This window comes from Prosopis cineraria, unplaced genomic scaffold (genome assembly GCF_029017545.1).
Source record: "Prosopis cineraria cultivar Desert tree isolate PC_DT_omini unplaced genomic scaffold, ASM2901754v1 PC863, whole genome shotgun sequence".
In the NCBI taxonomy this organism is placed as follows: Eukaryota; Viridiplantae; Streptophyta; class Magnoliopsida; order Fabales; family Fabaceae; genus Prosopis; species Prosopis cineraria.
Genome location: NW_026556188.1, coordinates 15,354 through 40,332, shown reverse-complemented (window position 1 = coordinate 40,332; position 24,979 = coordinate 15,354). Strand labels below are relative to the sequence as shown.

At 36.8% G+C, this 24,979-nt stretch overlaps 2 protein-coding genes, 1 long non-coding RNA gene and 1 pseudogene across 3 annotated transcripts; 2 read left to right on the top strand and 2 right to left on the bottom strand.

Moving 5' to 3' along the window:
- Positions 1 to 210: 210 nt before the first annotated feature.
- Positions 211 to 907, top strand: LOC129298617 (uncharacterized; annotated as a pseudogene).
- A 4,610-nt stretch (positions 908 to 5,517) lies between these two features.
- LOC129298620 (cyclin-dependent protein kinase inhibitor SMR14-like) lies at positions 5,518 to 6,437 on the top strand. The gene has a single exon (XM_054937043.1). It carries the CDS (start codon positions 5,848 to 5,850, stop codon positions 6,325 to 6,327), a length of 480 nt encoding a protein of 159 aa, XP_054793018.1. The 5' UTR covers positions 5,518 to 5,847; the 3' UTR covers positions 6,328 to 6,437.
- Positions 6,438 to 11,902: 5,465 nt separating this feature from the next.
- On the bottom strand, positions 11,903 to 12,611 carry LOC129298619 (uncharacterized). The gene is made up of 2 exons (XR_008590395.1): positions 12,456 to 12,611; positions 11,903 to 12,344 (listed from the first exon to the last, which is right to left on the bottom strand). It is a non-coding gene; the product is annotated as an uncharacterized LOC129298619 (long non-coding RNA).
- Positions 12,612 to 14,536: 1,925 nt separating this feature from the next.
- On the bottom strand, positions 14,537 to 16,403 carry LOC129298622 (dof zinc finger protein DOF3.6-like). The gene is made up of 2 exons (XM_054937044.1): positions 16,133 to 16,403; positions 14,537 to 15,942 (listed from the first exon to the last, which is right to left on the bottom strand). Exons 1-2 carry the CDS (start codon positions 16,181 to 16,183, stop codon positions 15,124 to 15,126), a joined length of 870 nt encoding a protein of 289 aa, XP_054793019.1. The 5' UTR covers positions 16,184 to 16,403; the 3' UTR covers positions 14,537 to 15,123.
- Positions 16,404 to 24,979: the final 8,576 nt, after the last annotated feature.

Sequence of the window (24,979 nt, the reverse complement as noted above, 5' to 3'; positions counted from 1 at the left end):
TTCCTTGCGAAATTCTTCATCGATTCTCATCCTCGCGCAAGGGCCATCAATTCTACGTTTTTCTGACTGCATAGTAGGAGGTGCCGGTTTCCTTGTATCAAAGAGCAGTGCGCTCAACTTAATTATTTCAATCCAAGTTAGATCATTAGGTGGACTGATGACAGAGGAGAAACAGCAAAATGAGCACCGCCTCTTGTTCCACGAATTCAGAAAGCAAGCTCTTTCTTCCTCAAGGAGAAAAATCAAGACCTAGATTAAACACTCATCGATGTCACCCCCGCCGAACTGTAAAGCTCGGCACTTTGACTTCCTGTGTACTGATATCTCTAGGTCTCGTTTCGGCTCTGTTGATCTCTTTTCTGTATGGTCTTTCCACTGTATATTAAATTGCAGGATGACAGAAGAGGCTACCAATGGAAATCCGTGGGCCGCGGATTCGCCGACACTCAGATTAATTTCTAGAGCTGCTTTCGAACAGGAAGATTATTGGAGGATCGTCGAGATTCTGCACAAAAGGTTTTCATTTTATCTCAACTTTAATTTCGGCAGTGAGTAATCATGGGTAGCTGACAGGCATTGTTCCCAAACAGATTGCTGAAATTTGAAAAGAAGAATTGGAGGGCATCTCACAATTCTCTGATAGTCCTGGAGCACCTACTGACACACGGGCCTGCGTTGCTGTGGAATTCTAGAGCGACAGAGTTGTCATTAATCAGATGAAAAGCTTTCCAGTATATTGATGCTGCAGGAAGAAGGACCTCTTCTTAAGGAAGAGCAAGACCGTGCTCGGAAACTATCCAGAGGAATTCAAGGTTTTGGGAGTTTCAGCGAACGGTCAGCTCAAGCACGCAGTCCTCTCGTGATGATTTGGGTGCTGAAAAGGAGGAGTTACATCTTCGGAACTTGAAAGGGAGTGCGATCCAATTATCAATCGTGACAAAGAGTGTTTCGGGCTTAATATGTTGGTGGAAGAAGAATATCATTCAACAGATATGCATCTCAATGCTTCCCTGCTCTCTGCTGGAGACACTATATTCCAAGGATGCTAAACTGTCTGGAGTTTGCAAATTTTGCGTGTTCCTTGCTGCAAGACCAACACGGACTGGGCTACCAACCTTGTCCCGCTCCTCAAATGTGAAGGGTTTTCGCCACTCGGCTATTCGATTATTTTTATTAAAAAGTATGGAAGTCATGCTCTTGCTGTTATTTTAACAACTCTAGCGAAAGAATTGACTTTACATATCAAAATCCTAATATTAATATAAATAACTAGAAATAATCATGCATCAAATGCCATTGATTTATGATCACCAGAGGTTTCGCCAAAGGGTACAACAAAACAACAGAAGAATGAGTAATAAATAAAGTTTTGAAGGGAAAACCTTTTTTAGTGCTCACATGTACCGTTTTATTGTAAGCATAGTCGAATGCTAAATGTGGATATCTCACTGATATTATAAGCAACTACTCTCTTTCATTACACTTGAACCCTGTTGGTAAGGGAAAACTTGATTCGTTGCAAGGTACAATTCAATTTATGCAAATAAGAAGAGGGTATTTCCACCAAGCCACCCTGCCACTGCTGGTTTATCACCGCTTTCAATAGTCACCATAATTGCTTCCTGGGTTTCTCCCAAGTCACAACTCAACCAAAGAAACATACGATACGGGGTAAACCCTCCACAAAAAAAAATAAAATTTTAATTTTGAGGGTTAAAATGCCTAAAAGCTCTTGGTTTTGATGCTCCATCACATTCAAGTATAGAGATCACGATAATTAATGAGCTGTCCAGAAAAATGGTTGGAGGGAAAAAAAATTTAAAAGAAAAAAAAAACGTTAAGAAAGAACCGAGGAAGGAATGAAATTAAAGAGGAAGGGGACCGATGACGTGCAACGATGTTAAGACAAAGCCCGCTTGAACAGAGAGCTTGAGGCAGTGATTTTTAGTTCGTTGAATCGAATGTTTCCTATGAAGTCATAAATTAAAAACATTCATCATTAGCCCTGAATTAATGTTATTTCCTTCTACCAAATTAATCGTACTTACCCTACGCACTATGCATGTTTCAACTTATTCAAAAAAAAAAAAATCCAAGACCTCGACTTTGGACATTAAACATATGTTCCATTATCAACCCCCCCCACGGCCCAAATTTCATTCCTTTCAAAAGTATAACACTGAGCTGTGTGTCCCGAGAAATAATAAGTCGTTTAAAATAGCCCAGTGAAGTGCATTCTCTTTTTTTTTTTTTTTTGGGACAACGAAACTGAGGAGATTTTGGTGGAAAAGAAAAAAGAGAAACTGAGCACAGAGGGCATTAGGTTGGGTGCGCAGGCCGAGGGTGAATGGAAAACATTAATTAAGCGATTAACAGTATAGATACAAGGAAACTAAAAGGCATATGGAGAGATTGATTAGGAACTTGTTGAGAGTGACGGGGAACATGTGGAGAGCGGAGGGAGTTGAAGGGAACGTACATAGGTATAAATAATTGGGAAGATGGCAGAGGCAACAAGAAGGCACGTTGGTCGCAGTGCTGTCCATATACACATTCATTATCAATCTCTCTAGGGTTAGCAAAACTAAATTCAACCGAATCAAATTAAATTTTATTTACTTGATTTATTTTATTTTATTTTTTAGTTTGATTTGATTTTTTTATGAAAAAATTTGATTGATCAATTTGATTTAATCTAAAATTTTTTAAATTAAATAAATTAAACTGACCAAATTATATCTATTTTTTTATATTTTTAATAATGTGAATTAAATTCTCATCTAGGTAATTAAGAAATATTTTTTTTTTCTACCATTTTTTTCGTAATAATATTTTTTTGTTTAAGTAAATGCCTCTAATTTTTTTTATTTCTAATAATTTAATTTTTTTTTTTTATCCAAATAGTACTAAAGTTTTGTTAATTTTTTCATGAATTATGATATACAATTGCCATTTTTTTATTGGCTTTCAACATAAAAAAATTGGATAAAAGGCATGTATGAATAATTAGGAGAACGACTCCGCCCAAGGATCGTACATACAGTACTGCCACAAACACATCAGCTTACTTGCTGAGTGGCCACCCGAGTCCTGCACTCTCGGACCCACTCGCACCCGCGAGCCAACAGGAGTGGAGTCGACAACGGCCAACCTTCCCGCCCGAGAGTCCCCACTTTTGGACCCACCTGCTCGGAGGCCTTTCTGGAGCGGTGCCGAGGCCGACCAGTCCCAACGTGGGACCCCACGCGCACACGACAGTAAAGTACGTCCTGCTCTGATACCACTCTGTCACGGGCTGAGAGTCTGGCGCAGCACACGGCGCCCGTGCGGCGTCCTGGAGGACCCCATAATCCTCAGGACAAGCCTTACCACGTACGGATCACACTGGTTTGCCCTGCCATGGGCTCATCAGGGAGGCGGCACTAGCCCCCGACCAGTTGTGCACACAGTCCGAAGACTGAGGCAGAACACCCCAATGCTAATGTCGCCCCCTTTACCCATATTGTGCGAGGCTAACCAGCGGACCGTTCATTATCTTGGTCTTTACACGGTCACGGAAATATCATCCGTGACAACAGGATGCAATTATGTCCCATGAGAGAGTGCGTGTTAGTCTCCCCTCTTGACCTTTATTTTTTTAAAAAAAAAAAATTATTTTAACTTTTAAAGCTTGGCCCTCTGCCCCGTACATGCCCCACATCATCATGTCATCTCTGCAGCATACATACGGCTTAAAAGTTAGATCACAGCATCACACTGTACAGTAAAATATGCACTTAATTAGGCTGAGATGTAAATGAGAATATTTACGGCCGCGTGATCTCAAACGTTATCACATCTCAACTATACAGGGGCCAAAACAGCATGTTTTGGTCTCGGCTTTGCTGTCCATGCCATATATATAGATAATAGACTCGCTGTTGTTGGTTAATTAAACACACAGAAATAGCTCGGTAGCAAGGTGGAGGGAGTGGCAAACGTTAAGGTGAAGAGAAGGAAGGAAGAGAACAAAGTACTGATGAAAGGGTGAAATTATTGCATGTTGGGGGGTCGCAGAGAAGAAAAAGAAAGGTGCACGGGTAGGCTGTGGATGTGGTCCTGACTCCTGAAAATATATCAGTCATCATGTGGTGAAATCCAAGCAATCCGGCTGGGTCCTCCACTTTCTGCACATTCACTTTGTCATTTTCATCTCCGCACTCTCACATATTTACTGTCAATAGCGGAATCCACACCGCATGCTAAAACCATTTTAGCGACATTTATTTTTACAATCTGAGAAGGTCAGATCATCGGACTTTTAGCCATGCTGCTTGCAATAAGCTTCATACCCCGCCCCTCCCCCCCCCCCCCCCCACAGAAAAACCGGGTAAAATAATAAACTCTAATTGCTTTTGCATGCTTGCATCCCCCAAAATAGGAAAATCACCCGAGGATGGTGGATACTGCGAAATCTTGGGATCCCAAGTCCAGACCAATATCTGGGGCGCTTATCCCAGACTTCACAAATGGCCGGCATTGGGACCCTTTTCTGAAACCCCACCTCTCTCCCATTTCCCGTTCCAATCTCTCATTATATCCCACTCTACTGCTCATGTTTCATCGTGCTCGAGCATATAATTACTTTCTCTCTTCAAAACAGATAACTCATGCCATTCCTTTTTTTTTTTTTTTGGGTCCAGTACACCGTCAATTTGCCAATGATACTTTAATTTCCATAAAATATCCCCACTAATTTCTTTATAATCTCAAGGTTTAACGAGTATATTTCATCCTGCATATATGGATATCCGATCTTTTTTTTCTTTTTCCAGTTTGACGATAGAAATATTATCTCCAAATCAGGTCCGGTTGTCTCTATAACGAAGTATATATAATTGGGTTTGGCAATTTTGACCGAATGCAAATTTTCAACGATTAGACCCTCAAGCTTTCCCTGCCTTGAGAAGTAATCGACAATGAAAATTTGAATAGAGCTTTATCTATTAGCCAATATATGACTGTCATTTGATTTATGGAAAACATTAGTTTCAAGATGTATAGGGAAATATATGATGTATAAATCCATGAGCAATTTACATTTGAACTGCGGCCAAAAGGGTTTTCCCTATGGTGAGCGTTAAACCAAGCCGTGCATATATAGAAAAACAAAATAGAGAGAAATGTTTGGATCTTGAAGTCGAGGGTCCTGCTAATGTCCTTTTCACGCCAATTCACGAAAGAAATTAAAAATGCGCGACGGGTAAAAGTGATCTATAAAGTCTCACGCCGGCAATAAGTAGTAAGCAGACATGTTAAAATCTTATAATATGGAACAAAATGGTGAGGAATAAGAAATTAATTGCGCACACAAAAGAATTTAGTACTTAGTGGCCGTAATGACAAAAACGTTAATACAAACTCCGAAATGCTATATATATATATATATATATATATACAGTGTGCGTATGTGCATACATGAGTAACAAAATGATGGCAGATGGTAATCACATTTGAGATGGCGAGTGGGGATGGAAAGTTACGTCATAGTACTGATGGCATGCATAATTGCATGAGGAGTATATTTAATGGGGTAAATCTGGGAGTGGGGGATGCCATCAAAATTCCCATTGCTTCGTCCCCGTTTTATTGTTACTTAAACGCATCGGATCCTTCGCCCAGACCGACTTTCGTTCCCTCTCTCTCGCAGTAACTAACTCGTAGTCATAAGCACGCCCATTCGAGATTGTCGTCCCCTAAAAACAAGGTTGACAAATTCCCTCTCATGTTTCATTTCCATCCTCTTCCTCTTTCTGCCTCTCTAATTAATTTCTCCGAGCTATCCAAATTCTAGTCTCGTTGGACCTGATGCTTTTTCTTGATGAAATGGAGTTCAATTTGTTGGTAAGGCCCACCGTGGACTTCCTCGATCAAATGGAGCAGCAGAGTGCTTCGACCAGAGAGGATGGCGAGCTTTGTCTCGACCATCCAGTGCAAGGAACTCACCGGGAAGGCGACAATGATCGAGACCGGCCCCTCAATATTGTTTCCGCAGCTAACTTGAATCTCAACATTCGATCCTACAATTCCGAGGCCCAGAGAGACCTCGATGAATCAAGCCGCGGGTGCAAGACTCCAACATCTTCAGATCACAAAATCCCGTCGAGCCTGCGATGCCCGCCTGCTCCAAAGAAGCCCAGATCAATTCCGTCCGGGAAGAGAAAATCAAGCGGCGCAGGAAATTTTCTCGATCTGTCCAGAGAGATTGAATCTTTGTTTCCGGCGCCATTGCTGCTGGATCTTTACGGTAAGATTAAGAAAGTCAGACGAGGGAATGGCACCCAATGAGGCGCGAGTAATGTGGTTGATCTTTATTTATCATTTTTAATATCATTATTATTACTGACCTCGACGGATTGTAGAATCTTGCTCTTGAAATGGCTTTCCCAAAAATTATAGACGCGGTTCTCTTTTCTCTAATACGCTGCTGGTCTCTTCCTTCGATATGTTCAAGTTCTTTGGGCATGCATATTTATTTGAGAGCAAGTATTTAAGTTCATTGGCACGGGAATGATAGAGATGTGGTGAGTTAGGGAATTAACTTCCCCACTCATCCCAAGGATGTAATCGTCCTTGAAATGAGATTTAAATTATTTAAATTTTTAATTTAAATGATTCACATTTAAAGTATTATTATATTATTATATGCTATATTTATTAAAATAAAAATTTATAAAAATTATAAAATAATTTTAATAAATTTTTTATTTTTAATCTACTTTAAATTTAATTTAAAGAGTTTAATTTAATATTAAAATTTTTATAATTAATATATATTATTTATTCAAATTTTTTCTATACAGTTTAAGACTGTGCAAGGTACATTTGAATAATTAATATATATTAATTATAAAAATTTAAATATTAAAATGAACCCACTAAATTAAATCTAGATCAAATTAAAAATAAAAAATTTATTAAAATTATTTTATAATTTTTTAAAATTTTTATTTTAATAAATATAATATATAACAATATATTAAATCTGAATCATCTAAATTAAAAATTGAATGGCTCAGATTTTATTATAAGAATGAGCTCATGGTGCTCATCTTTGAAATGAACATAAAAACTGAACCCGGTGAGTTAGATATGGGTGTGTATGCAGAGAGAGAGTTGGATCTAAATGAAAGCAAGTACGTCGCGATGTCTGATATATATATATATATATATATTTTGTGTGTGGGGAGGGGGGCATAAGGTGTTTTCAATTCCCCTCCCTCCATTTCCCTTCATTTTTCAAAAAAAACGATATAAAAATATAGAAAATAATAAAAGGCAACTAAAAAGAAAGCATAAAATTTCCCTCCATTCGGATTGTGAAGAAATGCTTAAAAAGATAACATCAAAACTCTAAGACAACCTCTGTTTTGGCATGCGAGGAGAGAGTTTCTTAGAGAAGAAGGCTGTTGGATGCCTATCTTGACTGAGAATAGCACTAATACCAACCTCGAATGCATCGGTTTCAAGGACAAAAGGTTTGATGAAATTTGGTAGAGTAAGTACAGGAGCTCAACTTAGAGCATCTTTCAAAGATCCAAACGCTTCTTAGGCCGAAGCGATCCATTTAAAGGCATCTTTATCTAACAACTTGGTTAATGGACCAGCCAATTAGGCATAACTCTTAACAAATTGCTTGTAATATTCAGTAAGTCCTAAAAAGTCCTACAGCTGTGTAACATTTGTAGGAGTGGGCTAATTTTGAATGGCGACTACCTTAGCCTGATCCATCTCGATTCCATAAGCTGAAATTGTGTGGCCCAAATAGTCTATCATCCTTTGACCAAAAACACATTTGGCCCCTTTTGCAAACAGTTGGTGTTTTTCTAATAACATCAAACCATATCGAGATGTTGTAAGTGCAAATCCCATATGATGCTATAAATGAGTATATCATCAAAAATATTAGAACAAAACATCTGAGATATAGTCAAAAATTAGTGTTCATGAGAGTTTGAAATGTTGCTGGGGCATTTGCGAGCCCGAGGGGCATTACTAGCCATTCATATAGACCTTGGTGAGTCCTAAAAGCAGTCTTTTCTCTGACAGCCTCCCTCGCTAGAATCTGGTGGTAGCCTAATCTGAGATCTAACTTAGAATAAAATATAGAGCCATAAAGCTCATCAATTAACTCGTCTACTATCAGCATAGGAAACACATCTTTTGCGGTCAGTGCGTTTAGTCCTCAACAGTCAACATAAAAGCACCAAGTCCCGTCTTTCTTCTTTACCAAGATGACTAGAGCTAAGAACAGATTGGAGCTCAGTTGAATCAATCCATCACTAAGTAATTCCATCACCATCTTTTTAATTTTAATTTTTTTGACTAAGCTTTGGGGTACCTAAAAAACAATTTTGTGTTTCCTTAAAATGGATGCGAGTTTCATATCTTTGACTTCCATTCCGTTTATGGAGTGACTCTCTTTTGTTATTTTTACTATGAATAAGTCTGCAATGGAATCCACTTGATTGAGTTGTACTAAATGATGGAATTGGGCTTATGCTAGGGGTGGTCCTCAAAATCCTTTTAATGTAATAAATCATCCATCTTCCACAAAGTTTATCGTGGAAGTGCTATAATCGGCCACATGGGGCCCTAACATCTCTAACTAATCAGCGCTTATGACCCCTTGCTACAGGTAGTACAGATAGAGTTAATGGTAAAGAATAATCATAGATTTTTACTAGAAGATCCCTAACCATACATGTATTTGTCATCACTTGTTTGGTGCCCCCAACACATGAATATCCGATGTGTTTTCAATTGGAATTCCTAAATGCTACACAATCTTGGGATGTATTAAATCGTCCAAACTATCGCTATCTAAAAGAATTTGCATCTCAGTCCTATAAATTGTGCCTGAGAACCTTATAGTAGCTGCCCCTTGTGTCCCTTGTAATGCATGTAAGGACAGATAATGAATAGTAGCCTCAGGCATAGGAACCTCTTCCACTATGTTTCCTATTGTTTCAGTGATCCTATTTTGCTCCTCATCTTCTTCACCTATCAATATCACCATTTGTTTGTCTAGGCATTTATAGGTAGGTGAAAACTTATTGTCACAGGTAAAGCACAAGCTGTTCTCTTTCCTTATTTGCTTCTCAGTTGGCGTTATTCTCTTGATAGGAGGAGTTTTTGGAGTGGGTAATAATGGAGGCAAGTTAGTCTTACCCCCTCTACTTTGATTAAACGAAGTCACTCTACTATTAAATGGAACGATGGCTTTTTCAGCATTATATATACCTCTACTTCTTGTTGTTGTTCGGCCTTTTGGCATCGAAACTCCGTACACTATAATCTCTAAAAATAATTGGGCTAATGTCATCACCTTCAAGACTATGGTCATTGAACTAGAATGTCATGATGGAGCTCGGGCTTAAGTCCCCTAATGTAATAGTCTAGCAGTACTTACTCATTCACATCTTTTGTTCTGTTTGCTAATGTCGTGAGCTTGGCATTATAATCCTCTAACGACCCTTGTTGGGTCAGTTTAAATAGCTAGACTCTTGCGCAATCGAACTTGTAAGGGCCATATTGATCTTTAATGGCATTCGCTAAGGATGCCCAAGTCGAAACACATTTAGCCTTTTCTAACATCTAGTACCATAGTAGAACATTGCAATCCAAATGCATTGAAGCTATGACAAGCTTTTGCTAGTTTGTCATTTCATAGTATTTAAAAAATTGCTTGACCTTGAATAAGCACTTCCTCTAAAGCACGGACAACGTGTTGGATATGCATCTAACAAGGATACACATTTAGGATGTGGATGCGGCGTGTCCACTTTTTCATCTTTTATTGGACACAGGTTGAAACGGGAAGGTTTGGGTAGACACGAGTTGGACATGAAATTTTGCATTTTGGTCTTTTTTTTAATTTTTTCTCAAAATCAAAAGCCCTATATGCTTCGTTCAGTCCATCCTTTCCCCTTTCATTCTGTAAAATATATTGCATGTGGGCATTGCTCTATCTTTTTGACTCGCAATTGTCATTGCATCATCAGTCCGACACTACTCAGTCATAGTTTTAGCGTCTTCTTCGGCTTCACCTTTGTATTTCATTGCTTTTTCTCTAGCTTTGTCTTCTCCTGCCTCCTCATATTAGAAATTGGTCCTCTCACTCTTCTGTTTAGTTCTTCTCTAGTGCTATCTTCTCCAGCCTTCGACATAAATTCTTCTCTAGTGCTTCTTCTCTAGTCAATTCTTCTATTCTAAAATTGCCCACCTCTGTTCACATCTTACGTTCTATTGCTATCTGCCTGTCTTTAGGCACAATTGTGCTTTAAAGCTTCTTTTTTATATTAATAAAGGAAAGTAGGAGCTGGAAAAATTACTTTTGAAATACACAGACAAGAAAATATTGCAATTTGGCTTTTTATATTCATAATTACATAAGTTAACCCTGCCACTAAAATAATTTTTTTTTCACTTGGATGGTTTATTTCTTTTAACTTTACTATTAATGAAGAACTTGAGAATCATTATCCTATGTCATTTGATATTTTGCTTAATTGCTTAACTGTTTGTTATATTAAAAATATGTGCTTCTAAATATTTAATATTTAATTACGTTTATTGTTTATTGTATTGAAAGTATATGTGTTTCTAAATATTTAATATTTAATTATTTATATAGTTGTACCCGTACTCTAAAATTTTTTAAAATTGCCGTATTTTAAATATATAATAATACCATTTCCCAGAGTAAATGAATAACTCTGGGAAATGGTATTATTTCTGCTATATCGAGTCCTCTAATGACTGATAAAGTTCAAAAAGAAATAAATATCAACAAGTATTCCCAGAAATTTTACAAGAACGCAGGCAATGGAAAAGCAACAGAAATTCAGAAGCAACGAGGGGGGCAGAGTCCACAAGAGAGAAGATTGCCAAATCATTCCACACCCCACTACTAACGGTTTCTATCCTTATTATAATCATGCATCGTCCTCCAATTCGCACAGTTTTCACATTTTCTTCCCCTTTCTCTCTCTCTTGCTGCAATGTAGCTCTCGTGGCACGTGTACTGTGCATGCGTCGTCATTTGGGCCTTGCCTGGGTTGGGTTCATGACAGACTGCACCCAAACAAGTGCCGTGGCATTGCTCACCCTCTTGTCTCTAACATTTAGAAACCTAATAAATCCCCAGCAATGGAAGCATCGCGGAAAACCAATAATCTGAATCAACTCGGGGACATATTTTCCACTGAGCCGATCAAGAAGAAGCCATTGGGCTAGGTTAAGCTGCTGAGAGAATTACTTTAAGGCGAGAAGAATGGGATTGGGAGACATGGTGCAGGGAAGTTCTTCGGTGAACCGTATTTAGAATGTTAAGGTAAGTGCGCTTACTTAATGTCAAAAATTCCAGATCCAATGAAATTGAATTTAATATAAACTTTATAATAAAATAAAATCATCAATTTAATTTTTAAAGCTTTAAATTAAGAATTGATGTCCCAGTGCTCATGACCTTCCTTCAACTCCTTTTCCAAGGCGACAATAGTGATATTTCATCCTGAATTTTTTTTTTTAAATCCTCACTCATCACGAGACAAACGAATCATAATCAAGCAGTGATGCTCTTGCTACCCCAAGACTAGAAATTATTATTGACTTTTTAATTTTTTATTCCACCTATCCAACGGTTTACCATTCTACATGCATATACATGCGCGCCTAATTTTGTGTACACACATTTATGCTATATGTCTAATATAAAGAGTAAGTATGCAGTAGAATAGTGCGTGTGTGGATGTACGGGGAGGGATTGAGAGGTTTTCCTCATGGCGTCGGTAAAAAGGGAGACTTGAATCTTGATCATACATCCTCCACGTTTACTCTCTCCCCCCCCCCCCAATATAAATAATTTAAATGTAAATATATATAAACCAAATTGCATACAGATATTGTAATTGCTATACTTAGACTGGTCACTTTTCAACGCTTCAGATTTTTTTCTCGTTTCAAACTGGAATAAAAATTGTTGGAAAAAAAAACCTGGAATAAATTATGTTCCAATAGAAAAGAGACTGTCCAGGTTGAATCGGCCTGACTCATGCTAATATTGCAGACCCGCCATGTGTAGAATTGCAGCTGGTTGGACCGGGCCTTCGATTCAAAACGGAAAGGATTTCAGCATTGGGCTTCAGATTCATGTCAAACCGAATTGCAATCGGCCCATGTTCAGCCTGACGCACGGGACAGAGCTCCCATGCCAACATGTGAAGGGTTTTTGAGAACAGCACATGAAGTGTCTGCTTTTGTGGCATGTGAAGAAGGCATTGAAGCTGGCAAGTTAAAGAACGCTGTGATAGATCATATAGATGGATCGATCAAGAGATCAAGTTTAAGAACTGGTCATGTTAATCGAGGCACAAGAGTATATAACCTGGATTGTAAAATGATTGGGAGCGTACCACTGGCATCGATTCGATTTTGAGACTGTTCCTTACCAATTATGAGGATGATACAGAGGACTGAGCGCGAGCGTGCAAATTAACAGTTGAGGCCGGAGGGCACACATTGACGAGGGGGTCCACTCCCACGTATCTGTTAAAAAGAAAAAGGCTACAACTTAAGTAGAAGAAGACGAAGGAGAAAAAGAATGACAAGAGGCAGGGAGGGAACCGAAGGAGGGAATAGGAAAAGCAATAACCTTTTGCTTTCGGACCATCCATCCAACGGTCTACGATTCGCCACGTGCACCTCATTTGCTCTGCATCAATTTCTGCGCCCCTTTGATTCCCCCCCCCCTTCTCTATGCCACCAATCCTGCAAATTTTACTTGCACGCCCCTCTTCCTTTTTCATTTTGAATTTACAGTTTCCGTCTTTCTTGTCATGTTCCACACGCTACACTAGGAGTTCTCGTTTGGTTCGTTATAAATGAACCTCAGGAGACGAAAATGAAAGAGAACTCAGTAAATTTGATGCTCTCGGTCAAACAAACGGGGCCTCAAACAACCATTTCAATAAATTCTATATTTTAATTTTTTTTAACAACGCACTAGACTCTTGATTTTTTAATGCTGTTATAAATTTTAAAGTAATTTACAGTGATAATAGACTAATAGTAATATTTTATGAAAAAAGGGAGTGGGGAGAACGCGCTGACACGGACATTTTTGGAATCACATGAAACCACATTTTATCCCTACGTGACTCTAAGACAAGCTTGCGACACACGGACATAGAGGGGGCTTTTATCTGCGTTGGTCTCTTCTGGTTTTGTTGCTTTATTCGTTCTTGAAAGCAGCACTGGTCCCTGCAAAAGTTATCCTCTCATCGCTGCCTTTTCCTATTCTTTTTTATTTTATCCATTCATTATTCCCGGGGGATTAGAATATTAATATATAACCCATTGATGAGTTTGTAAACCCAAGGATATATACGCGAGACACTTGATCGGGGGAGACTGGACGAGAGAGTGCGGGCAAGCGTGAATTTGTAAGGTCTCGGGCTTGCTTTGACCGTAGAATCTTTTTCTCTTCTTTTGAAATCTTGAGGGCAAAATATAATATGATTTGTCGATTCATTTATTGGAGAGGTAGGCGTTTGTATTTTTGCAGTTTGCACCGCCGTGCCTGGGAAGTTCTAGAATACTTGCCCACTCAGGCTTGGTTGCATGGTTTTGAGTGGGATTTTGGCGTCTTCCTCGAATGGTTCCATTTGAATGTGTGATGTCTTCCACTTTCAACCTCGAATCAAACAAACAAGTACGTCCCATCTCTCACATGAAATCTGCCCTGATGATTGCAACTTCATAATTCTTGATAGATCTCTCGACCATAAGTAAAGAACACACCATTCTTTTACATCCTCCCTCTTTCCTCTCCTTGACTCTTAGCTTGACGCTGCTACGTACGTCCTTCTATGGTTCTAGCTAGGTGTAGTTCCGGCAGGTGGAAAATAAATCAGAAAGGGATCCATCCATTGATTTGATTATATACGGACATTAAAAGCCTTGTTTCTTTAATTTCTTGGATTTTCTTTTTTGCAATTCGTCTGTATAATTATTAAATATACACTGTGGATTTTAAAAAATCTGGAATAAAAAGCTTAAACTCTGTAATATTACACAATTATAATTACAAGTCTATCAAAAATATGTAAAAAAAATTAAAAATGTGATTCGATTAGCATTAGTAGTATAATTCAAAAAGTTCAACGCTACGTATGATCTCCATATCCAAATCTTGCCATCATTATAAAGACAATTAAAGGCGCGTGGGAGCATTAATTATATGACTCTCACACTCAAGTTTCGGAGAATACCGCCTTCATGAAAAGTGCAAACTGCAAAGTCTCTTTCGTTTTCAGCAAAAGGCTGTGCAGTATTAAGAGCGAAGGATGTGAGATTATATTGGGAATGAAAAATTCGAGAGAGCGGTAAATTTAAAAGGGTCTTGCATTACCTGGTATTGATATTAATGAGCCATGAAAGTAACAATCTGCCTCGAAATATCCAACTAGTGTTAGATGTTTAATTATACAGATCATATTCAAACCAAGCATAGGGCTTTGCATGAGGAGTATGAACTTGTATATAGAAGATGTAAAGATTAACTGGATAAATAAATATATATCATAAACTTACTAAATCTTAAAGTCCCAACAACTATCCCGAGATACACTGCCTGGCATAAAGCTAACGAGGAGGGGCACATTCTTTATTATCAGTATCAGTTTTCTATTCTGTACCGAAGGACGTGTCACCTGTGGGCGACAAATGCAGGCGAAGCAGCACGTGTGGGGCATGTCTAGCTAGAAATGGATACCAAGGTAACCTCGATCGGAAGATTCTGTATTCAGGCGAGGTCATAACGCCAGATAGCAAACAGAAAACATTACATCGTACAGGCACACACAGTTAAACAAATCAAGCCCGTATAGTACACGAGACACGATCCGGAACATAAACAAAGGCAACAAGACGTGTGCGTGTGTGTGTGTGTGTGTGTGTGTCGAATTCTGACCATATCTGGGAACAGACCTAGGAAGTTTGGTGGAGCATGTACATCATCTGGGAACTTGAATTTCTCCAATGCATTAAACATGGTGGTGCAATAATTAATTGATGTGGAAGTTACAAGACATGGGTCGTGGAAGAGGAGGCAAGACCAGATATATTATCTGTGGTAGGAGTCCATGAATAGTATTGGTTGTTATTTTCCGACGTGCTCGGAGCTTGTGACCTAGACAAGTTTAAGGCTCCACTGTCTTCCAATTTAACTGGAGGCAGCTGTGTAACCCTAGAACCCCCAACTTGGCTTTGGAATGGGTTTGCAGCTGAACTTGACTGATCAAAACCATTCAAGAAAGGAAACTGCTGTAGCCGCCACTGGTCCACTCCTACGCTTGAAATATTACTTCCATTAAGTCCTATGGGAAAAATGTGGTGATCGCTCTGCCCTTGCAAGTTGAGGCCCATGCTTCCCACGCCACAGCGGCTCAGATTCTGTAACGAAGCCATGAAAGGTAAATTAGATGCGTGGGGCGGCAATTGACCGATCAGCTCGGAGGCTGCGGCCCCGCCCGAGGGATCGGACGACAGTGGCTGTTTGTCGGAGACTGCAGGAGACTTGGAGCGGCTTCCCTTGGTCTTCTTGTTTCTGCGGCATCCTCCGCCCACCGGAACGTTCCTGAGAGCGCCGCCTCTTGTCCAGTAACGCCGACAGGTCTTGCAGAAGTGCCTAGGCTGAGACAGGCTGTAGTTGTTGAAGTAGCAGAATTTTGTGTTGGTAGATTCGCAGCGAGGACACTTCAGAGCTGCCTCCGGTGGCGGTATCTTGGCTAGCCGGGCTCTATCAGCCATCGATCCAGGCCTGATTGAGCCCATATGAGGGGCTTGTGGAGGCAGGGGTGGAAGCTCGCTTGTCTCATTTGTTTGATGATAATCTTGTTGCTGCAAAGCACAGATCAATAATCCCGGCAAAATATATAGTTGAGGTAGGAAGCTAAGTATGAACTATATATATATAAATGAAAACATAGAAATCTGGTATATTCAAGAAGATGTTACAGGGAATAGGAATAAAAATCTTTTGTAACTTGCTTTTGTTTAAGCTGTGGCTGAAATTGGAGGAAAACCTTACCTGCTGCCAATTGGGAGGATCTAAATAGACTGGAATAGAAGAGAAAACCATGGTGTCCGTTATCTTTTAATGTTATTTTCTTTTATAAAGTTGGACGGGTCTTTGGAGATGGTGGAGAATCACGCTGAGGGAATACAGGAGACGAGAAAGGAAGGGGCGAAAAAGGATCATTAAAGAGAGAGAAGGAGGTCAGGAAGGAAGAGGGAAGAAAGCAAGAAGAGGCTCTTGTTTTTGCTTTGCTCTTATTCTCTCATTCATCTGACTTTTTGTTTTACTATATTTTTAGGGTTTTTAGTGGGACGGAGTTTCTTAACCCATAAGCTTCTTTTCTGCGGCGTTGGTCTGTAAATTGGGTCATTAAAGAAAGCACGGTGGCTCCCATGCAGGGAAGACAGACGCAAAAAGAGTGTGAGCAAAAAACAGCTGTAGATACCCCTTTTCCCCCTTGCCCGCAAGAAAACTAGCTAGTTAATCAATTCTTTTCAAGAATACAACATTTTTTAAGCTAATTTTATTAACTATAACTGGTATAAATCCTACACATCGACCCAAGAAAAGTAAATTTACATTATTTTTGAATTGTAACTGATGATGTATATATAATTTGTTATATTTTTTTTTTGTTAATTATTAGATATTTTTAATGCTTGTATTCAGACGCCGGATTTATGTAGGAAAGTTGCTGTCAAATCGATGGCCGGCGGTGGAATCGGCTCACGTAATTAAAGAATTTGGTCGATCGCCAATGGTACGGAACCTATTGACATTCTCCCACATCTGTTATAATATTATTAATTATTAATTACGTATGTATGTGACAATTAAAAATGTGTTTTAAGGGAGTGACGTAAATTTTTATGACCACTACTGTCTGGACAAATTTAAAATCATGTGTCCCCCAAGTTCTCGAATAATTTACGCGGAAAAACGTCCCCCATTCATAAACGCTTGGGCTTGGCACACTTGCAAGCTATGCGATCCCAGATTAATTAATGGCAATCCGAGTTAGCTCAGAATAACAGAATAAATGTTGAATCTACTCCTCCAAACTTATTTATAGGAGGGAGAGAAAATAATTTTTTTATTAATAAATTATATTATTAAATTTTTATTGCAATTTTTTTATTCTTGTAAATCTTGATGAAAGAAAATAAGTTAACGTATATTTAATAAAAATAAGGTTTGAAAGCTTTTTAAATTTTTAAATACAGTTAATAAGTTTTAAAATTTTATTTATTTCAATAAATCATGCATGAAGTAACTTGTAAATATGAATGGAAGAATAAACATCTGAATTAAAAGGGAGATATTTTGTAAATTTGATTTTTTATAAATTTATTTCTTGCAAATTATATTATATATATTACTTAAATTGAAATAGAGATTTTTAAAAATATTAACATAAATTTATTGTCAGTAAATGTTATAATATGAAAGAATGTACACTAATTAACTTAAATGAATACAAATAATATTGTATGTTATTTGGAAAAATTTTATAACCGCGATATTAATATCTTCTTTCAAAGCTTTATTTCACCCATCTTAGTTTATTCCATAGATTCGGATCCGTTTGACATCTAAAATTTATAAACTAGTTGGGTAACCATATAATTGATTAAAAAATAAATTTGTTTTGGCCAAGAAACTGAGTTCGTTGTGCTCTCCACAAGTGCACGAACTATAATAACTAATAAGTAAAAAGTGTGAGTGAAATATATCATACCTACAAATATCTATTTAAAAATAATAATCAAGTAAAAGACTTAACAAATTCAATCAAGTTGAGCCAAAAATAATTATAGGAGAAAGTTAATTTTGTAAATTATAATAAAACTAGAAAAGAAAGAAAAGAGAGTAGTTCACAAACTTTAAGTACAAATTGAGACCTAAGATTATTTACCCCCTTGCATCTCATAATACTAAAAATATATTCTCTTTTAAATGTTTTTAATGAAGATAAGTGCTAACCTAAAATTCTAAAAATACTTAAACAAGCCCTCTGAAATTATAAATAATTATTTAGTTAAATTAATAGTCCAATCTCTTATTACAATTAACAAAATTTAATTTTAAGCTCCAACTCTAATGTGGCTATCTAAAGTTAGCAAATATATATCTATCTTACTAACAAAATCATCCATTCAACAATAAACTTATAGTTTTTGTACTATTTTATCTAAGTTCTACACCCAAGCTAGCTTTTTTAAGTATCACCCAAGTGAATCTAACATCTAAATATTGGTCAAACACTTAGAAACATTAAAAAAAGAGTAAAATAAACACCAATATATTATTAATCACAAAAAGAGAGGAGGAATTTGGTATTAATCCATACAGTGGTTCCCAACAATCATAGAACAAAGTATTTAAATACATAAAATATTCAAACCAATTTTAGATTATGAGAGAGGAAAGAGAAAAAGAATAGAAAAATTAAAGAAAATAAACTTTGAATGTTTTCAAAGCTTCAATTTTTTGGTTTCAAGTCTTCCAATGCCCAAACCCTAACAATACTAAGCTCTAAATGTGTCTCAAAGTGTGTATAATTCAGTCTAAGTCAAGCATGTAGCATATATATATCCTATTCAAATATTTTTAGATAAATAAAATAGAACATTTTGTTGGCAAAAGTCACGACTTTAGTGATGAATTTGATAATTTTACACTATTTTTACAATTAATGAAACTCAAAATTAGCCAAAAGCATCACCAAAGGTCCAGAAATATTTCTAATAAAATCTTAAATTAAAATAACATAAATAACATAAAATTAGTCTAAAAGTATTGAATTAAAAACCAAATGTATAAGCCCAAAGTAAGATACACATTTTCTTAATTTAAACAATCAAAATATATACAATTAAGAGAAAATATATTGTAAAACAAAGGAGAATATATTTAAATGATGTGAAATTTTAGAAGTTATCAAAGATTAAATTTGATTTATGATTCTTACGATTACGTGGTGGCAAGGAAAAAAGGAGTTTCAGGTACGGAGAATAACCATTTCAGGCACAAGAACACGATTATCGTATTAATGCTACTTTTTTTTTGGCCAAATGTAGCCATTAACACAAAAAAATCGTATTAATTCTACTTAAATACTATATGTTATTGATTAATTGGCTATGATATATAAGGGTCACAATTATTATAAAATGTAGCCATTAATAAAAACAAGCGCATACTGGCTATAGGCTAAACATTATCATGCTACGGAGCGATTATAAGGGGGTTGTGCTTAATTTTCGTATTATACAAACATGATTATAATTAAATTTGAGTGAGCACATCAAAAATATGAATAAAAAATCCTTTTAAGAATATAATATCATGAACCTAGTTAAGGGATTGCGACGGGTGGAAATAATTAATTAGAAAAGGAAGAAGGCTAATAGAGTAACAATAATTGAAACATGGTGACAAGCTAATTAAAATATGTTAAATATATCTATCATATATTGGCGTTTGTTCTCCATTAATTGCTTTACTTTTTATAGTCAGGACAGCATTCAGCACCAATAAATTCAAGTGCGGAGCAGAGCAGCGAGGCTTGTGATATCCACGTGCATGAGATGCTAAGTCGATCCAATGCTATTACGAATATCTTTTTATATCACGAATATCACGGATGTGGTGGGTTGATTAGTGACTCTGAAGCAACATTTAGAGTTGGTTTTCTTTACAAGAAAAATGTTGGTGATTCGTTCTGTGCTGAACTGTGGGCTTGCATATGGGGTTTTAAATTAATTTGGGATCTTGGCCTTAGGAAAATTATCCTAAAATCTGATTTAGGGAAAGTCATCGATGGCTCGCCCCTAAATCACCCAAATGCTGGACCCACTGTTGAAATTGGAGCACTATTGGCTCGAGAGCAGGTGGTGCACAGTAAAAGAATTTCAAGATGCTAATAATATGCTGATATGTTTGTCAAGATATAGCCCTTTCCTACATTGCTGGGTTTCATCATTTATCCTCCCCTCCCCTTGCTTAAGAAATAATATTGGTACAGGCCATTAGTGCTGTTGTCTAGTTTTCTTTTACCCCAATTTTATCCCCAAAAAAAAAAAAAACTTCTAGCTTTCTCTTAACTTTAATCGATGCTCCAATTCGAGGACGCCTAATAGATTAACGTGTCTCTTTTGTCCACTCGTGCTTTACTTTTTCCTGTGGATCCAGGCCTCCTTTTTTGGGTCGTCGCAGAGATCCCACGACACATGAAGTAGTTTGCTTTTTTTCTCCCCCTTTTGTAAGTGGGTAGGAGTACCCATCAGGCAGTGAATGGCAAATCATCATCCATTTCCACGTTTCTTCGGCTTTAAGAAATCTTTTATGCATTCATGCATGTATTATATCCTGTGGCCGCCATAGCTAGGGTGTACTAATTTTTGCAACATACATGCGTGCATGACATATGTGCTGCACACTAAATTTAAACACTCAGCAGTCAGCGCGCAATGTTCAGCTAATGGGTGCCCCATATAATTCAAGAAATATAATCTTATATGGTAATTTTAATAATTTGTTGATTATATTATAATTAACTCCACAATCGATCGAGTTAATATTCAATGATAAACGAAAGGGGGACTTACATATGTAGAAGTAAAGGAAACGTGAGCTATGTAACTCCTGCATCGACGAGCAGTCTGAGATAGAGGAGGAGGGAAGCAAAATGTAATGCAAAAGACATCAATCAGTGACGAAGTGAAATAGTCAAATAGATGCCAGCGGTCGGGAATCCCATCCTTTGGTGGGTCCTTGATGAGGAAGCTTCAATCTGAGAAAGCTGCAACTTGAAGCCATACATTCATGATAAAGTTTTTTGATAGGATTAACTGATTTAATTCATGCAAGTCTCGTAGTTAAATGGAACTATCGTCCGCTCAATTTTATCCTCCAATGATTTGAAATGTCAAGTAGACGTGAAGCACTCAAATTGTCTTTCTTTAGTAAAGACGAACTTCATTATCACTTTTATGTGAAAACAATCTCTTAATCCTTCGAGAAAATATAAATACATGGAAAACGACCCATGTATCTCATCCATCTATATGAATAGTTGAACATTAATCAAGGGTGCCCATTCCTCAATTACTTTGGAAAAGTAAGGCAAATGCAATTCTCACGATCGTCTTCTCCTTTACATATACTTGTAGCTTGGAAATACAAATAGAAAAATCAAGGAAATACACAAAAACTGATGGAGAAGGGCTAACTACCACAACATCCAATTATAACTCGGGAGAATCTCAACTAGGGCCCTAAGCAAATTAATCACATGTAAGTCCAAAAAATTCTTTTGGGCATTGCATGTGATGATTAATTTGCTTTTGAAGGCCCTAACTGATATTCTCCCTTATAACTTACCATTTGGACCTTAAGTCTTAGGCTGGTCAATATATCCAAGTCAACTGTATTAAAATAGTCATTAATTATTTATAAAGGGTGGAGAGTTTCTCCATTTCTTTATTTCCATTTCCTTTCACTTCCTCCATCTCAACCATTATATAAATGGTTGAGATGGAAGAAGTGAAGGGAAAAGAAGATAAAGAAAGAGAGAGGTCTCTCTCCTCTCTATGAAAAATAATTTAATGTTAGCGTTTTTGAGAAGTTAAAAGGTTAATATAAACGGTTGAGATGGGGGAAGTAAAAGAAAAAAGAGATAAAGAAAGAGAGAGGTCCTTCACATAGTTTATTATTAGTGAGGTGTCAAAAAGCTGATCTCCCTCTCTATACATGCCCCGACGCGCGATGCGTTTGATAAGTTCACATTTGCTCTAGTGGTGTTACTATTTCTTTACACTAACGAAACAAATAAGTTTGGGAAAGTGAAATAATGCAATCTTGGACTGGATTCTGAACTTTATGGTTATAATGGTAGAAGATTGGAGGATAAAAGGGGTTGATGGTGTTGGAGTCTGATACCTTTTTCTGCTAATTTTCATGGGAGAAATGCTTATTACTTAATTTCGGGAAATTTTAGTTGTAAAGGCACCACAATTGCAGCCTTAACTCTGCATTACTTGTCCTTTGTGTCTGTCAGGCCTGCGTACGTGTCTCACATTCATAGAGAGCGAGAGAGGGAGAGGCAGAGAGAGTATGACAATCACAAAGGCAGGCTTCCACGTGCATGAGATATACAAATCAGAAAAATAAAGAAGGCGGGACCAGGCTAGTTGGTTTGCATGCATATACATAAATATATTAATGCATCCCAGTAGTGTGAGGGTCAAAAAGCACATAGTTTCCATCCCCACACGAACACTGCAATCTGCAAAGGATATGTGGCCCTCTCTCTGGCCGCAATCATTTTTTAATTATGTGTCATGTATTCTTCTTAGCGGTCAACCCCTTGTTGATTCCATGTCCCCATGATTTATTCATCACTCGCTCTTGACCACGTCCGCGTTTAACATTTTAGATGTACACATATAGGATGTTTTTGTACAAAGCAATCAAGTTCACGCTGGCATGCGCCTGCATGTCTTTCTACTTACTTAATTGGAACTGGATTCTGCACATACCATCAGTTTATAATTTCATTTTTTTTCCTTTAAATTTAAGATGTATTCAAAAATATTTGATTTGTCTAATAAGACAACGTCATTGTTTGAAGTTAATTGTATGCTTTTTTGTTTTTAAAATTTTGTCATAATTTTCTATGTGCTAAAAATCCAGCAATGTACGGGTTTTTTTTTTTCCAATTTTCTGTAAAGCTTTCTTGTTTATATATATATATATATATATATTCAAAGCTTTAAAAAAATTGGTGATATTTAATACATAATTTACATTTCCCAACGTGTTAATTGAAACGCGCTTAGTCTAACATATCAATTGATAATTATTAACTATTGCATTTCTAATTTCATTCTTTTCAATTATGGTGCAACTCCCTTTATTGTTGATTTTTTTATTGAACGTAAATTTTGTTCAAATTTTCTAAAAAATATGGATATAAATATATATTTAAATTAATTGATACAATTCTATTGAATATCTTTCTATTAGAAGACATTGTTACAACTTTCTGTTAGTATCTCTTTGGCAACGTTACCTGAAATATTTCTTGTATCTTAAAATTGAATATATATATCTAAACAAATCTTCATTGTATCTAACAAAACAACTTTATTACTTAATTTTTTTTGGTATCCAGACTTTTAATTTCTTGCTTGCAGCCTCTTATCTCATGTAGTTATAGTTAGACAGTGATGTCTTTGCTTGAAGCCATATGATAAATAAAATTTGATATAGGTATTAGTTATCATATTTGTCTTGCTATTTCTTGAGGTCTGAAACATTTTGTTGTTATAATTGGCAGACTTTTGAAACTATAAAGATATGTCTAGGGTGCAGTGGATATGTGAAAAATGCAAGGACATTTTTTTACAATGTTATAGTTACGAGTTCAACAATAATAAAAGTTTGGTGAGCTACATAATGTAACCTCTCCTCATATCAAACTGTGATCCCACCACATGTTTGATATAAAGAGGGGTTAACTTAATTACCACATCATTATATCAAACTGAAATCAAGTAAATTATTTAAAAGTGCTTGAGAATTGAAGACTTCTTTATTAAAATCATTTAAAAATCAAATACATATTATACATTGCACAACATAAGACATACAACTGCATTCATCACACCAAACACATGCTTTATCATAAGAGATATAAGGTCAGAAGTTGGGCAGTGCATCGTGGCATACACTACATAGGTTGCAACATGCGGCATAAAGCCATAGGCTCCCATTCTATGCCATGCACCATAACGCACGTCATAGAATTTTATTATCATATGACAGTTGGCTGATGTGAACTTTTAACTTACGCTATTTTCACATATAATGTTCAATTGGAGTAATTTAAATGCCCACACAAAGCTTATTTTATAAGCTAACTAATGAGAAAAGTTTGGATGTGATCTAACAGTATGATCTAAATTTAAACACTCGCGTAAAAAAAGATACTTTTTCTAAAAATTTTATGCACCAAGGTGTTCAAATCATACACTTTATCTCATTAAGCCATTTTAGGCTTAGAACCAAGTCTAAAAGGACTATTCACACCTGATTGACTAACATTCATATCATATATACTCATAAATTGAGATTTAGCCCTTTATTCATTCATTTACCTAAATAAGGGCTATTTTACAATATCACTACAATATATACCCTTGGCCAATTTCTCACACAATCCACATATATTTATTATGTACACATTTACTACATATTCACAACCAAATATTAGCCCTATGCCATATAATTCACTGCATAACACACATATACTCACATGCGGGGCTAAGATTTATAAAATCACTACGTCACAGTTCAAAACATGCAAACGACATCTTATAACAACTTAAATCATTTACAGGTATACAAGGATTAAATTCATTACATAAGCTCTGAAATCATGCGGCAATAGTGCAACTACGCTCGTCTTATGTCTTTCCCTTCATAAATATCATTTTCAACATAGATCACTACTATTAGCATAGTCGTTACCATCCGAACCTCTGAATCACCCCGACTGAAACCATAGGCTCATATTAGGCCAACTCACACTCATTGACCTTAGTATATTTTTAGTAGTAGAATCAACCAGTCAAAGGTTTTCTATCTCATTTTCAAACTACGGTTTCCCCTTTCACACAATGATCAGGGTGTCGTTATTCTAACACCTCATCATACAAATGCTAATGAGATTTAATCTCTAACACCGTACCCTGCATGGGCACTAAAGAGATAATCTCCACCACTACACCTAAATAGGCACTAAGAAGATAAATTTTTCAACACCGCACCCCGTCGAGCACTAAGAAGAATAAT